At 35.0% G+C, this 15,653-nt stretch overlaps 2 protein-coding genes across 3 annotated transcripts in view; one reads left to right on the top strand and one right to left on the bottom strand.

Annotated features, from left to right (window-relative positions):
• Nucleotides 1-5,763, top strand: part of LOC112522480 (secretory carrier-associated membrane protein 3-like) — a 10,157-nt gene extending 4,394 nt beyond the window's left edge. The window contains exons 2-13 of one of the 2 annotated variants that reach the window (XM_025131608.1): nt 748-798; nt 1,081-1,185; nt 1,278-1,340; nt 1,747-1,780; nt 2,182-2,304; nt 3,230-3,292; nt 3,541-3,634; nt 3,910-3,955; nt 4,274-4,341; nt 4,913-4,961; nt 5,035-5,100; nt 5,443-5,763. In XM_025131608.1, coding sequence (XP_024987376.1) covers nt 748-798; nt 1,081-1,185; nt 1,278-1,340; nt 1,747-1,780; nt 2,182-2,304; nt 3,230-3,292; nt 3,541-3,634; nt 3,910-3,955; nt 4,274-4,341; nt 4,913-4,961; nt 5,035-5,100; nt 5,443-5,505 — 825 coding nt within the window. In that variant the 3' untranslated portion in view covers nt 5,506-5,763. The remainder of the gene's footprint in view (nt 1-747; nt 799-1,080; nt 1,186-1,277; nt 1,341-1,746; nt 1,781-2,181; nt 2,305-3,229; nt 3,293-3,540; nt 3,635-3,909; nt 3,956-4,273; nt 4,342-4,912; nt 4,962-5,034; nt 5,101-5,442) is intronic. The other variant, XM_025131609.1, reaches the window with a different exon arrangement.
• A 562-nt stretch (nt 5,764-6,325) lies between these two features.
• On the bottom strand, nt 6,326-10,002 carry LOC112523193 (PAP-specific phosphatase HAL2-like). The gene is made up of 3 exons (XM_025132695.1): nt 9,610-10,002; nt 7,877-8,567; nt 6,326-6,721 (listed from the first exon to the last, which is right to left on the bottom strand). The coding sequence occupies exons 1-3, from the start codon at nt 9,980-9,982 to the stop codon at nt 6,418-6,420; spliced, it is 1,368 nt and encodes a 455-aa protein (XP_024988463.1). The 5' UTR covers nt 9,983-10,002; the 3' UTR covers nt 6,326-6,417.
• Between the last annotated feature and the right edge of the window lie 5,651 nt (nt 10,003-15,653).

Below are 15,653 nucleotides of genomic sequence, written 5' to 3' on the forward strand. Positions count from 1 at the left end.
AATGACGTAAAGTAATTAATTAACTAATTATAGGGATATAAAATGTAAATTTAAAATTATAATTTTAAAAAAAATCCGTTGAATGTGAGAGGTAAATGTATGTGAGGGGATGAGTGTATGTGAGGAGAGGAAGGGGTGAAAAAGTGAAAAGGGTATCTTGGTCATTTAAAATTTTAAGACTTTAAGACTTTTGATGAATTTGCTTAATAAGATAGTATAGATAATACGGTTTATGTGGTTTTGATAAAGATAATGTTTTTACTTTTGAATAAAAATAAATTTAAAAAAATATACCGATATTAATATAAAATTAACTATTTAAAAGTTATTGTTTTTTTTTGTACAATTTTATTTAATTCAATTTTTTATTATAATTTAATTTAGGTCTAACAGCGAAGTAATTTATTTTTGGCTTCACAATATAATTTTTATAAAGATTATGATTATGTTAAAACTTAATGATTATCCTAATTATATTTTAAATTTTTTATATTTATAATGAGATGTTTATCTTGTATTTGATTATGTTTATCTGCGGTTAGTTATACTAATTCAAAAACAAAGCTTTAATAAGTTGTACTTACGCACAATTTACTTGTAATCTTAAATTTTAAGTAATATGCATTAATAAACAGTACTTCATGCATAAAGAATGGTTTTTAAGAGTTTTTGCCAAATGCTTTATAATATAGTATACATATATATATATTCAACCATATCAACATTGGTTTATATTTACATGATCAGGATCAAGGAGCTGGCAAGACAAATTTTAATGGAGGTTCATTCTACACGACAGTATGTCTAACGTCTTCTCCTTTTTCATACAAAATTGATAAATGGTTGTTGTATGCTATTCTGAGATGTATTATGTATATGCACTTGATCACATCTTTCCTAATGTTTGTAAGTCTTGTTCGTTTTGGTCTTTAATTGCATTTCTTCTTTCAATCAATTGTCGTATGTTCTGCAACAGCTTTTCTTGTATATGGTGGTGGTTTTGATTTCTGCTATGTTTCTTTACGTGAAAAATGTAATCTTCCGGTTGTTTATGTATATAATCTTGCTGGGGTTTTTCAGAGCGTTCCTTCTGCTCCAAACTCTAGGCTTTCACCTCTTCCTCATGAACCAGCAGATTTCTATAATCGGAATGACTCGGTTGACATTCCTCTTGATTCTGCTGCGGTAGGTTCGAGTTCAACTGTTAGATCTTATGAGTTTATCATTTTCTTGTTTATGGTGATCATCGCCTTACTGTCAATGGAAATTTGTTAAAGGATCTGAAGAAGAAAGAGAGGGAGCTTCAAGCTAGGGAAGCTGACCTGAGGAGGAGGGAAGAGGTAACATTTTCTATTCATATGTATGAAATGATATGAATATAGGTTATATTGTCATTCTTGGATTAGGAAATAAAAGATTCAAGAAACCACACCTGAGGGGGTGAAATTTTTACCACCCATCCATTCAGTAAGCAATACACAAGCGTAGGATTCAAACCCCAAACGTTTAGTTGATCAAACCCAATTGTGCTTTTTGTGATCATGATCAATCGCAAAGGGCAGTTAGAAATTGTAAAATAGTTCTTGTTGATACTTGGATTCTTGAAATGAAGGTGTAATGGAAGAAATAAATATAATCTGATTGTATTTATTATGCATAATTTCTTGTATGCTAGCAACTAATTTGTGCTTATTAGAGGAATGCACCACTGGGAAAGCTAGTAATTATTTGATTGGTGTTCTGCAGATAGTAAAACGAAAAGAGGAGGCAGCCGCTCGAGGTACTTTCTGATTTTTGCATGTTCGTTCAATTACTGATATTACATGCAAGATTCCAACTGCTGTATGAACTGTCGGTGTAAAAAGTATTACACACGAGCAAGTCTTGGATCAGTCACAAGCGTCCATTGATAAGTACCTTGATACTTGTCCTTAAAGAGTCATTTTTGTGTAAAAAGAAATGTGAACTAACAATGTATATTAAGTAATTCCTAAATTAGAAAGGGAAGAATCTTGTGTCATTTGTGACAATTTGACCAAACAAAGGAAAAAAACAAATTCCTTTTAGGTTTTTCTGGCATTCTTGATTTCATTTGCTTGAAAATGTTTTCTTTATGCCAATTTCTTCATAGATGCTTGCCTTACAATGTAAGCCACTAACGGACCCATCTTTCCATTTCAGCTGGTATTGTTCTTGAGGAGAAAAATTGGCCACCATTTTTCCCTATCATTCATCACGATATTCCAAGCGAGATACCGATCCATCTACAAAAATTGCAGTACGTTGCATTCACGACCTACTTGGGTATGTGTTTATTTGCTTATCATGCAAAGATAACCCACCAAAATTTTGTGGTTCGATCATCTTTTTCTTTCTTTTCCATTTTGTAGTTTTGCCTCATGAAAATTGCAACATTTTTTTCCAACAAAAAACGAAAGTTGGAGTTACCTATCTGCCTCCTTTTTCGATGTTACGACTTACAGATGCTATTGATTTTGGCTCCAAGATGCCCTTGTTTTATTATGTTATTAGGGGACTCGAAGACATTATGACTAATACATGAGCAATTTCATAAAAGTTGTGTACAGTTAGACATTGTAATATTCGTGGAATTTACCCTTTGGGGTAGAGGAAAATGCTGGGTACATCTGTGGGATTCTTTGAGTCCATTCGGTTTGGTTTAGAGTCGGTATTACTTTTTTAACTTGCCAACTTTGTTGTTCATAGAAAATTGCAAAGTTGGAATTCAACTTTTTTGATGCTATTAGTTTAGTTTTAGTCCAGAGTCAACAATTTAATAAAACATGGGCCGAGTTAGACAGTTGCAAAAGTTTATGGAACGGTGGAAGTATTATTTGTTTCAACTCGAATGTTCTCATAAAATTCCGAGATTTCCTTCTTGGATAAAATTCAGAAGATGAAATTACTTGTTTGCCCATTGCCATCATTATTACTTATTGTTGCTATCCATTTTGATCAACAAAATTATTTCATTTAGTTGTTACTCATTACTCATGGAGTCATGGGCGATAACTATTTGACTAATGACTAGTAATCAAACAATTTGATAAATCCGTGCTTAGTTAGCCGTTGCAATTTCATGGTGCAGATGGAGTATGATTTCCAAAATCAATTGCCAGAACTTTTATCCTGCTTCTTCCATGTTTCAAAACATTATGATTTTTAGAACAATCTGTCTCTAATAATGTATAATGTTTATGCGAAACAGGGTTGGTATTTTGTCTTTTCTGGAATATTATAGCCACAACGACGGCATGGATTAAAGGAGAAGGTTCGTGTCACTCACCCTATAGCCCTTATATGCCTTTTTCTTTTGAATTACTAAAGACCCGGGTACCAATCTGTGGGGGTGAAAGTGAAACTATTGGTTCGAAACTCCTCAGGGACATTGGGGATTTTCCTGCCTGTTATCTTCAGAGATTGGTCAAGGTGAACAAAAGCTGGCCTAGACACCCACGGTTACCCAACAAAGCGTCAGTAAACTATGCTAATATGTTCATTATTTTCCTTTTGCTATAGACCCCCAGATATGGTTTCTTGCAATTATCTACTTCATATTAGGGGTTCCACTGGCGTATGTTTTGTGGTACCGGCCGCTTTATCGTACTTTTAGGTAAATCTAAACTCTCCGAAGTTGTCTATCTTATATTTTTTTCTTAATCATATCACCATAAAACATGTTGAATCACTGGAAGCTCTTTAACACAAGCTTTTTTGCCACTTTAAATTGATATAAACCCCTAACTTATCAAATTCTTTTTGATAAGCACAATACCATCTTCTTAGTCTTCATGGAAACTGTCATTCTACTCGTTAGGGTAGAGGTCAGGTCTTTATGCATCCCACCTTCTTACCATTTTTGTTTAACATTGCAAATTGTGTTTGCAGGAAAGAAAGTGCATTGAAGTTTGGTTGGTTCTTCCTATTTTATTTGGTAAACTTTTAAACCATGGTTTTTTGTTGCAAACTAAACATTGTCCTTACGAAAATGGCAAAAAGACCATCACTTTTAGTAATAAGCGATTTTGGACAAACTGTGGGAACATGTAAATGTTAAAAGGAATGATCATCTCTGACGTTTCATCGCCAACTATCGTTCTTGGCAAAAAAATTAGAATTTTTTCTTCTTTTTTACATTTCAATAGTTTGTCCAAAATAGCTTCTTACAAACCATAATCCCTTTTCACAAAGAAGGATTGCATTTGGCATTCTACTATCATCTCATTGTTTCTTGTTCTTTTCCTGTCTACAGTTGCACATAGGCTTTGTAATCTTTGCCGCAGTGGCTCCTCCCGTTGTCTTCAAAGGAAAATCTCTTGCGTGAGTTCGTCTCCCCTTCCAAAAACGTTAAACCTGTATTTAAAAATGTTTATGTTTTACTGTCATGCAATTTTTACCCGATTCTTGTGTAATTATACTGCTAGCGGAGGGTTCAAATGAGAATAGTGAAAGGGTTGATAACATGAAAAAACAGATGAAAAAGTAGAACATTATGGAAGGAGAATAAAAGGCTCCTTTTTTTGGTATAATTTGTTTGCCTCCAATTTGATTATATTTCATATATTTTTGACAAAAAAGTAGGGGTAATCTATTTTAGTTTAGAATATACATTAATCACATCCCTCGGATCAAATCCGTCTTCGGTTGACATATGTTTTCAACTTTTCTTACCCTTCTAATTTGAACCTCCATGAATACTACTAACATTGTACTATTTGATGCAATTATTCATTTCCTCCAAAAATTAAACATATCTGTTTCGACTTAGAATTGAAACTACTTTCTTTGACATTTGGGACAACTATCAACGCGTTTGAATACTCTCTTTAACCGAATTTCAACTTTTGTTCATACGGGATTAACGTTTTCACCTTTTTTTATGTTGGAACAGAGGTATCCTACCAGCCATTGATCTCGTGGGTGATCAAGCCTTGGTTGGGGTATGTCTTTTATGCAGTTTTTATCGATACAGAGTTAGTTGGTTCTTGTACTAATTACATTTATTTTGCATAGATCTTTTACTTCATTGGGTTCGGGCTATTTTGTCTTGAGACGCTGCTCAGCATGTGGGTTATTCAGGTTCGTACCCTCACTGCACCTTGTTCTCAATACATGTTGGAACCTTGTTCTCTTGTCAAGGGCAGAGGGCTCTTTTAGCGAGTAATTTAATGGGGGTTCCACATATTTTCACATGGTATCAGAGCTGATATCAACTCGACTTCTTGGCACAATTTGTGCTCGTCTAATCTCCGTTGGAGGGGGCATGTTGGAGTTCCACATTGAGTAGACTTGGATAATTTTTCCTCAATATATGTTGGAACCTTTGTTCTCTTCCCAAGGGCTTATTTGGAAAGTAATCTAATGATATTTTTACATGTAAAAGATGACCCCATAACCTGATATATGTTTCTGATGGTGCAGCAAGTGTACATGTATTTCCGAGGCAGCGGTAGAGCTGCGGATATGAGACGTGATGCTGTTTGAGGTGCAGCATGAGCGGCAATATTTTGAGCGCGTTATCTATGATACGCGTGTGCTCCGGGCCACACGACATTGTTTATGCTCATTCTAAGCTTGTTTTAATTGGTAAAAAGGTCGTAGGAAGATGGCAGAAATTAAACTGGTAGTTTTTTGTGTCTCTCTGTAAATTTGTTATATGATATTTTGATGTATGCGTTTGTTCATAAGAGATGGTAATCCTTGTTATTTTTTGAAATAAAAACACGATTATTGAGTTTTACTATCTAACTCGATCGAAAATGTGTTCTTTTTTGAGTAAATTACATAAATTACTCAAACTCCACCGATTGTTACTGCAGTTTTAGAAAACACTAGAATGTTCCATTGTTTCAATTTGCTTAGACCATTCGTCCATACTCTAGCGACCGTTAAAGCATCTTGTAAGTACCATCATGTGCTCGTTAAATGATGGGTATTTTGGTATTTTGCATTTTGATCATTTCCTTTTTACCCTGAAAGTTAAGCATATTTTTCTATGGATAGTTTTTATAAGTAGGACAACGCTAAGCATATTAACTCAGATTCCCTTCCTGAATCGTTTTCTAAAACGGGTATTGTTTGGATAAACAATTTATCCCGGTGTTAAATCGGTAATAAGAAGTTTTTAAATAAGTTAAACCATTATATTATAACTTCTAATAAGTTGATAAGCACCTTTATAAAAAATCATAAGTTGTTTCAAACAAGCAATCCCTGACACCCCTAAAAATATTAAAAAGTATGAATGTGAAAATGAAATGATATTACTAAGGTTTTCATCATTAAATAAATGGAGATTAAAAGATAACACAAACATGAGCATAGAATTTATTTTAGTGGAAGAAATATTGTTTTTCCCATTCATACAACATTTGATCCAAGGAAAAGATGATAAGATCAAAGGCTAGAAGAGTTCCAGCTGGCATCGACGGCTCTCATGATTTTCTCATGTAATGAGGATCCGGCACAGGCGATAATACCCCGATCTAGTCCTTGCAAGTAGATACCTTTAGAGAAGTCGAGTGGTCGGCCTCCGGCGTCTGTGACGACACCGCCGGCTTCTTGAATGATGACAACTCCGGCGGCATGATCCCATATCTTCTCTTTATAACCAGCTCTCGCGAACTTCATGAAGATCTCTGCGTCTCCACGAGCGATGGCTGCGTATTTCACCATACTGTACACTCGTAATGGTTGATTCCTGCAAGGGTCAACTTCCATGTCATTTCTCGATTTTACCCTTGTTTGCCCTAGCTTCCCTTTTGCTACGAGGGTAAACTTGTAAATTAACGTGTTAGAATGCCAAAATCTCTGTCATTGCTGAAATAAAGCTACTTTTGGCAAATTACGACAAACCAGCCGATAACCAAATAAGTTAGCTAATGATTGTTAAATATGAATTAAACCCGACATGGTTTTATGATAATCGTACAATTGTCAAATGATAGAAAGTTGTTGAATTTACAAATTTAGCCTTCGGCCTAGTTGCATAACTAGGGTAAATTTGTAAATTGGCATGATTGCTGTTGAAACCTTTTTGCAGGTAGGGCTGTAAACGAACCGAACGTTCAGCGAACCGTTCGTGAACCGTTCGGCGGGAAGTTCGTTTATTTAATAAATGAACGAACATGAACAAATTTTTTTGTTCGTTTAGTTAAACGAACGAACATGAACAAGAGTCTCGTTCGTTCATTTATGTTCGTGAATTTTCGTTCATTTACCGTTCGTTTACGTTCGTTTATATTCGTTCGTTTATGTTCGTTTATATATTAAATTTAATATTATAATCTTTTATTTATTTACTTTGAATTCAAATAATATTTATTTATGTTCGTTTAACCCGTTCGTTTATGTTCGTTTAGCTCGTTCGTTTATGTTCGTTCGTTTACGTTCGTTTAGCATGTTAACGAACGAACATAAACGAACACGAACACACCTGATTTCTAAACGAACGAACACGAACACAAATATTTTTGTTCGTTTACCGTTCGTGTTCGTTCGTTTGTTCGGTTAAGTTAAACGAACGAACATGAACAAGCCTTCGTTCGTGTTCGTTCGGTTCGTTTACAGCCCTATTTGCAGGGTCACGGATGGTGTAACATTCAATATGGATAAATTAAATTTTTTATTGACCAAAGTAAAAACATTTTCGTAGAGAAGTTTACAAATTTACCCTCGAAGATTAAAATTTATCAGCCTAAATCATAGCCTTTACCTTTATCATTGCTTAAGGGTACTTTAGACATTCACTTGGATCAAACTAAGCTTGGAGTCTAAACGTTGGCAAAGGGGGTAAGGTCATTAACCTTTGTATCAAATTTGAAAGATATGAGAAGAGATAGAATAGAACTCGTACCTGAGGCCGACGCTATGGGCTAACCCTTGCGTGAACGAGTGGCTCGAGTTTGCCTTCTCCACCGGTTCACAAAACGTAGCCAAAATAGGATTATCAATAGCTGACACCTTGATTGGCCTCGCAGAGTTCGGCCACACCCAACCCTTATCTCCGCTTACCAACGGCTGCATCCAAGCTTTCTTGCTACCTTTCTTTGCATAAAGCACACACCCTTTTCCGCCCCAACTTTCCGAGCTTGATTTAGTCAATCTCGAAAGAATCCTCCGATACCCATTTTGGTAATCTAACCACTCCTTGTTCATCGGGTAGTTCGGGCAACCAAGAACCCCGAGCACCACTTCCCCATTTTCGACCAGTGCTAGAGCGATAGCATACTGGTCCCCATGCACAAATCCAAGGGTGCCATCCACCGGGTCGAGTACCCAGAATCGGCCTGTGGGCCCACCGGTCGAGTTGCACCGACTGATGGCTTCGAGAACTTGAGTGGTTTCCAGAGCGGTGACCGGAGGTTCGATGCCGAAAATGGATGCGGCGGATAAGGAATCGTTGACGGTTTTTACAACGGATGACAGGAGACTGATTGCGTTGCTTTTGGAAAGGGCTTCAATATCTTCTTCTGCAACAACTGATACATTTTGAGCTCCAAATGCTTGGGATAATATCCAGCTAACAGTTGCTTGCACACTCCAATCTGTTCATAAAAATTTGCAAGATAATTCTTAGAATAAAAATTAATTATAAGAATAGGGTGTTTGGGATTGCTTATTTGAAACAACTTATATTTTTTTACAAAAGGCCTTATCAACTTATTATAAGTTAGAATGGTTTAACTTCTTCAAAAATTCCTTATTACCGGTTTGGCACCGGGCTCAGAAGTCCTTATCACCGATGCCACACTAAAATAAGTCAATAGGTTATTTCTATAAGCAATCCCAAACACCCCACGAAGTATGGTTTATTAAATATTTATTGGTAACACTCGATTGGTTTTTCAATTTTTTCTTTCTTTTCTCCTTCTTTTACCAAAAAGATTTAAAAAAAAAATTCTAACTTTCAACCTGTAAAATCACATACAATAATACTATCAACGGTTGCAACCATTTTTTTGTTAATTTAGAGAGCATACATCAAAATAAAACGGGTGTACCAGTAAGGCCCATATCTTTTTACATTCATACAACAAGATATTTAGATACAATCCGTGTGAGACCTGATTGGTTTGAGTTTGAGGTCAAAAGTATCTGGGTAGGAATTAAAATCCCCTCATGACCATAGAGGTTCAAATGCAGTGACTACGGGCTACCCACAAGTTGCCTTGGGATTAATCCGCTCACATAGCGAGTTAGATATCAAGATATTTAGATATAATAACCTTATATGATACTTTAATCAAACCAAAATCTTTGATAAATATGTATAAAACCATTTTTCTTTTAAAAGGTAGGGAGTCTATATACCTAAAGCTATTATTGAACCCTCTCCTCTTCAACACCTGAAAACCAAAGAGTCATTTCTCTGACTTGTCACTTTGAACCTGTGTGTTTGACTTTCAAAAGTCAAAGTACAGTTCTCACAGTCCATTAATGAGTAGAAATCAAATTAATGGCTTCTTAATCGAAGATAGAATTGTTCTTGCTATCCACATAAACTCAATTTTCACCAATCTTCAAGCAATTACAAAAACTGAAAATATGGAAATCAGATTTAAAATTGGAAGAGAAAGTCAAAATTACCAGCAACTGTGACAGGGGAATTGTCATCTTTGGCTTGAACATCTTCATTACCATTAAAGATCAAATTTTCTTGAACTTTTTGACAAAGCAAACAAGCAACATGAACAGCTTTCACCGCGACTTCCAATTCCATATCGTATTTCCCATCTGGGGCTGATTCAATGGCTGCAACCCAATTGCTGTTCTTCTCCATTTCGTCAGAAAACAGGGGTTTTTTATTCGAATTGGGGAGACACAAAATGGGGTTTCTGGATTTTGGGTAATTGCGATTATGGAAGGAAACGAAGAGCTTTAAATGGGTTTTCAGAAAATTGTTGTTGAAGAAGAAAGGCTGTGGGGTTTTGGTCCCCAAATTGGAAGGAAAAACAGACATTATAAGGACTCGCAATCGAGATTTTTTACAAATTTATTTGATTTTGATGTATTTGGCCGAGAGGGAGAGGGAGAGGGAGAGGGAGACGGAGACGAGGGAGCTGTTTGGGCTGGCTTATTACTTATTACTAAAAGGTCAAGTGGAATATTGCATTTTGAGTACCTTCAGATTGCTGAATGCTGACACCTTCACCTTCACCTTCACCTTCACCTTCACGCAACTCTTTCTTGACGTCAAAATTTCCGATTTAAACCAATCTTATGTTTAATAATTATAACTTGATTTATTTTTTGAAATTAATTTGTTTATATTCATTTATTTTCTGAAAACCCTACTTAAAATAGTTTATGTCAACATTTTTTCCATCTCTTTTAATTATGTCACTTATAATTTTTATTAATATCCCTTTTATTTTTCTTTTCGTTTACTTTATAATGTGTAACACCTGTGATCTGTTGGTGATTTTGTCACCAATGTTATTTAAGTGTAATAGATTGACTTAGCTGCTGATCGATGGAGGTTTTATTGAACTGTTTGGTGGTTGATAACTGCTTTGGCAATTATAACCGAACTACAGTTTTATTGATCAGAGATATGCTGTAATTTGGGTGCTGTTCATATAGAACAAAAACACATTCTCTGTTTTCATTNTGGATTAATAATACAGAGGATCACTCATCTACGAGTGGTTGGGTATTTCTTCTTGGGGGAGGTGCTATTTCTTGGGCTTCAAAGAAACAGACTTGTATTACACACTCAACCATGGAATGCGAGTTTGTGGCTTTGGCTGCAGCTGGTAATGAAGCTGAGTGGCTGAGGAATTTGCTTTATGAAATTCCTTTGTGGCCTAAACCGATATCTACCATTTCTATTAGATGTGATAGTGCTGCTACCTTGGCTAAGGCTTATAGTCAAGTGTACAATGGCAAGTCTAGACACTTAGGTGTTAGACATAGCATGATTCGTGATCTTATCTTGAATGGTGTGATATCTGTGGAGTTTGTAAAAACTCAACTGAATTTAGCCGACCATTTAACCAAAGGGTTGTCAAGAGATCTCGTACACAAGGCGGCTATTGGGATGGGTTTAAAGTCCACCTAATTAAATCCTTGTATCAAGATACCCAATTCCCATCTTACGTAATGTTAGATGCTGAATTCAATGAGGAAAGCTTGATATCTTCGGATTGGAACACATAATCACATCATCCCACGGTATGTGTTCAGACTGCAAGATAAAGAAGGTTGAAATTTATTTCTTAATAGTTTTTTGACAAATTGCATGTGCAGGTGCAAGAGTAAAAGACTACCTATATAAGCATGAAGTTTAGCTGCTTCAAGAAGCTTAGGACTTGGCTTTGATATGCTTATTGAAGGATAGGACACAAGCTAGTAAAATAAGTGTCAAGTAGAACATGTGAATGTGTAAACTGTTGTGTATATTATCTTCATGTATTCACTATGAATAGAAAGAGTTCAATCCTTAGTGACACTCTGATATTCGAATATTTGAAATGCTGATATACTAATATGAAATTCAATCGTTACGATATTTCATTTATGCATCAGTTTGTTGTTTGTTATGAGTTTAACATAAGTTAATCAGGATTACACTTAAATGGGGGAGGATTGTTGGTGATTTTGTCACCAATGTTATTTAAGTGTAATAGATTGACTTAGCTGCTGATCGATGGAGGTTTTATTGAACTGTTTGGTGGTTGATAACTGCTTTGGCAATTATAACCGAACTACAGTTTTATTGATCAGAKATATGCTGTAATTTGGGTGCTGTTCATATAGAACAAAAACACATTCTCTGTTTTCATTTTTTCTGAGTTTTATCCGATTGAAGATTTCGATAGCACCATCGAAATATTTCGATCTGAAAGTGTTTACACGACTCTCAGATATACTGTGATCCTTAAATTTTTTCTAACATGATCTCACTTGTATTTCACCACGAAAATGTTTAATATTGAATTTGGTTGATGGTTAAAGATGTTGCGAGTTTTGTTGGTGCCAGGTCTGAGCAAAAGGAGCTTATTGGACTCTACGCGACCTAGGGTGCGACTTGGTGTCACGGCTAAGGTCACGTAGCTCTATATGGACCGGGGATTCGCAGAGAGTTGCACGGCTAGGCTCGTAACCCAAGGCATGACACGTGTCACGTGGTGAAGGTGTTTTGGAGGCAAGTGAGATTGCAAGAAATGGTATGATCCATATTTAAGGGTCTTTTATTAGGATTTTTTTCATTTTCACCTCTCCTCTCACTTTACTCATTGGTGTGATTTTGGGTGCATTCATGGCAAAGTTTCAAAAGGTTTAAGAGACATTTAAAGCTTGGGTCTAGACTTTGGAGTTTAAAGCTTCAAAGATCTCATCCGTATCTTTAGGATTTCACCTTGTTTTTAGGTTTTAGTCAAAATTTAGTATTGTGAGTTTATCTTACTATTTTTTAAAACTATATACATGTTAAAATGTTATATGTTAGTCTTCCAGACTTTCCTTATGATGTAGTTCTTGTATTTGGTGGTTTTGTCCATTTTGGTGATGTTGGATAATTTGGGGATTTTGTCACTTTGATAGGCTAAATACTTGGATTCTTGGAAATGCTATAAAAGGGGTATATCTAAGGTGTCGTTTGGTTCACAGATTCTAAAGAAATCTGATGGAATTGGAATATTGAATTCCTTTGATCACATTCCATTCATTTGTTTGGTTCGTTCTTTGTACTGAAATGAATCTTTAAATTCTATCAAATTCCATAAATGGGGGATTTTAACATTCCATGAGATATACATGGTATTTTAATGGAATGAAATTTAACCTGTTCATAATTCCCAAAATACCCTTTAACCCCAAATATACCCTAATATCTTTCACAACCGACACATTTTCTCATCGATCTAGAACAACTCTCGAGAACATCTCGTCTTCTCCATTGTGACACCAGGGTCGATCTCATCTTCACCATAAGTTTTTTTCTTATTAACCTGGATATCCAACCCGCTATTCGAGTCGACTAATCCAAGGGCGACCACCTGCTTTGCAGATAGCTCGGAGTCACCGCATTTGAACCTCCGTGGCCACAAGAGGATTTTTATTCCTCCTTGGATTTGAACCTGAGACCTCCTGATACTTTTGACCTTTGGAGCCAAGCTCAAACCAATCAGACACCACCCTTGTGGTTTTCACCACAAGTTTTTAAATACTCTCTCGTCTTCTCCATTAGCTTTCGCTGTGATTTACGGGATTTATTACGGTTTATGCTTCAGTTTTTGTTCGATTTTAGTTTGTTGGTTCGATTTTTGTTTCAATTTGTTTACGGTTTGATTTGTTTAATGTTGTATGGTTCGATTTATGCTTCACCTTACTCTCTCGATCTATGGTTTCGATTAATAGATGTTGTATCTGTTTGTTATATTGATTTCCATATGCGATATCTGTTTTACCATAATTTCATTCAAATTCTAATGCTACATTATGTGAACCAAACAGACATACTCCAATTCTTTTAACATATTACATTCCAATTCTGCTAACCAAATAGATGGTCAAACCTGACAACATTTCATTCCAATTCCTTCAAAGTCAAATTACTTTGACAGATTCCATTCCATTCAAAAACATTTTACGAACCAAACGCCACCCAAATCTCTAAAGCATTTTGAAGTATAAATCTTATGGGCTTTTAAGTTATGTTAGATTTGTGGCACAAAAGAAAATGACTTTGTTCATTTTTTTGTTGAACATGAAGTACCCACATGCTTTGGAAAGATTGCCTTATGATGGTTCCTTCTAAAATAGCGAATATATCATATGGTGTTGAGAACGAAAATGACTTATTGCTAAAATTGCATAGTGATTGGAAAATTTCATGTTTGGATGTGGTTGAACCCTAGGGACATGACATGTATTATATTGTAATGAATTGAATCAATAGGCATATGGGTCTGCGTGTTGGTTTCGGAGCCATGATGATTACAAGCGAAATGATCCTTATGCTTCTTATATCCTATTCGAAATTAAGATCTATATGAAACGATATATACAAACATTTTCTCTGAGTAAGCATGCCTCTTGATATATTTTGCTATTGGCTTTTAAGTAGGGTTCAGGGGCCGTTTTGCTACTTTCTTAACCTATCTAGGGTTTGTTGTTACTTTACAAAAAGTTTAGGGGCCATTTTGCTTATCTTTTTATGTTTTGTTTTATCCCCTAAATGGATAAATGTCTTAATACATTAAGACACATATTCCAAACATTTTTGAATTTTTTTTGTATGTTCATAATAAAATAATCGCAACCTCTGTCCTCATTTCCATCCCAGTTAAAAGAATATGATCACATTCTCATCATTCTCTCCAACAGAGAATTTGGAGATTCTTTTTTCAAATTCAAATTTACAAACAAAATAGGTGCTATCAAATGTCAAAAATGGTTTACCAGTATTTATATTCAAACAAAACCAAATCAACATTACCAATAACCGAAATCAATTAAATCAAAAATACAAAAACAAAATTTTAATCAAAATCATGTGATTCAAAGTCGTGTATATCAATAACGATTCAACAAAATCAAAATAGAAAAAGAAAGGTTAAAATACCTTTTTTTTATTAATCTGGATATCCAACCCGCTATGCGAGTTGACTAATCCTAGAACGACCACCTGCTTTGCAGATTGCCCGGAGTCACCGCATTTGAACCTCCGTGGCCACAAGAGGATTTTTATTTCTCCTTGGATTTGAACCTGAGACCTTCTGATACTTTTGATCTTTGGAGTCAAGCTCAAACCAACCAGGCACCACACTTGTGGTTTTAAAATACCCTTTTGAAATATACATGGACGGTTTTGGATATCATGTTACCAAGTCCCGTCCCGTCCCCGTCCCCAATTTTTAACTTCGGGGATCCTTGTCCTCATCCTCGGTCCCCGACTTTACAAAGAATAAAGTGAAATTATTCTAAAATCCATTGGTCGATCCTTGACCCGGTCAGGATGGGTACATGAGGTTTCTCAAAAAGACATGTGTCAATTCCATACATAATAATTGTCAGTCATAACATATGCAGTAAGTGCTCCCTTGAAAAATTTCCAATTTTAATATTAAAATTAATATGAAATATGTTTTGTATGGTAAGTTATAATTTATGAAACCAACTTGTAAATTGTTGCTTTCTTGCCATGATAAAGCATTGGATGAGGTTTTCCTCCATGAAAATGAAAATGAAAATGAAATGTTGGGCTGATTCTTGCACATTTAAGCTATTTGCTCAAGATTTCAACCACTTCATCATCAAGTATTAAACATAAACCTTTTTATTGTTGTAAGAAGAAAGTCTAACAAAATTCAATGAATTTTAATGTTTAAAATGATTAAGTCTTTGTATACTTTTTAAGTCATTTGACATTTCAAAACATGTTAAATAATTTGTTAAGCTTTCTAAAACCTTTTAAATACATTCTTATGACTTATACAACTAATTAATGTAATAAAATAATTGAAAAAATATGAGAAAAAACCATTGGACTTTCATATTTTAAAGAATTAAGTCCTTAAACATTTTTTTATACAAAAGGTACTTACATCTATAAAATGAAACAAATATACCAAAAAAATAATATATTTAAAAAGATTATTGATGAAATTTATTTTAATTAAAAATAA

Source organism: Cynara cardunculus (assembly GCF_001531365.2).
Source record: "Cynara cardunculus var. scolymus isolate 2C chromosome LG 12, CcrdV1, whole genome shotgun sequence".
NCBI classification, from domain to species: domain Eukaryota; kingdom Viridiplantae; phylum Streptophyta; class Magnoliopsida; order Asterales; family Asteraceae; genus Cynara; species Cynara cardunculus.

Excerpts from the sequence above, each read along its gene's own strand:
- LOC112523193 (XM_025132695.1), bottom strand. The coding sequence starts at position 9,982 with ATGTCTGTTTTTCCTTCCAATTTGGGGACCAAAACCCCACAGCCTTTC. Across the intron at positions 8,568-9,609 it reads TTCCCCTGTCACAGTTGCTG|ATTGGAGTGTGCAAGCAACT; the intron begins GTAATTTTGACT and ends TTTTATGAACAG. Across the intron at positions 6,722-7,876 it reads GCCCATAGCGTCGGCCTCAG|GAATCAACCATTACGAGTGT; the intron begins GTACGAGTTCTA and ends TGACCCTTGCAG.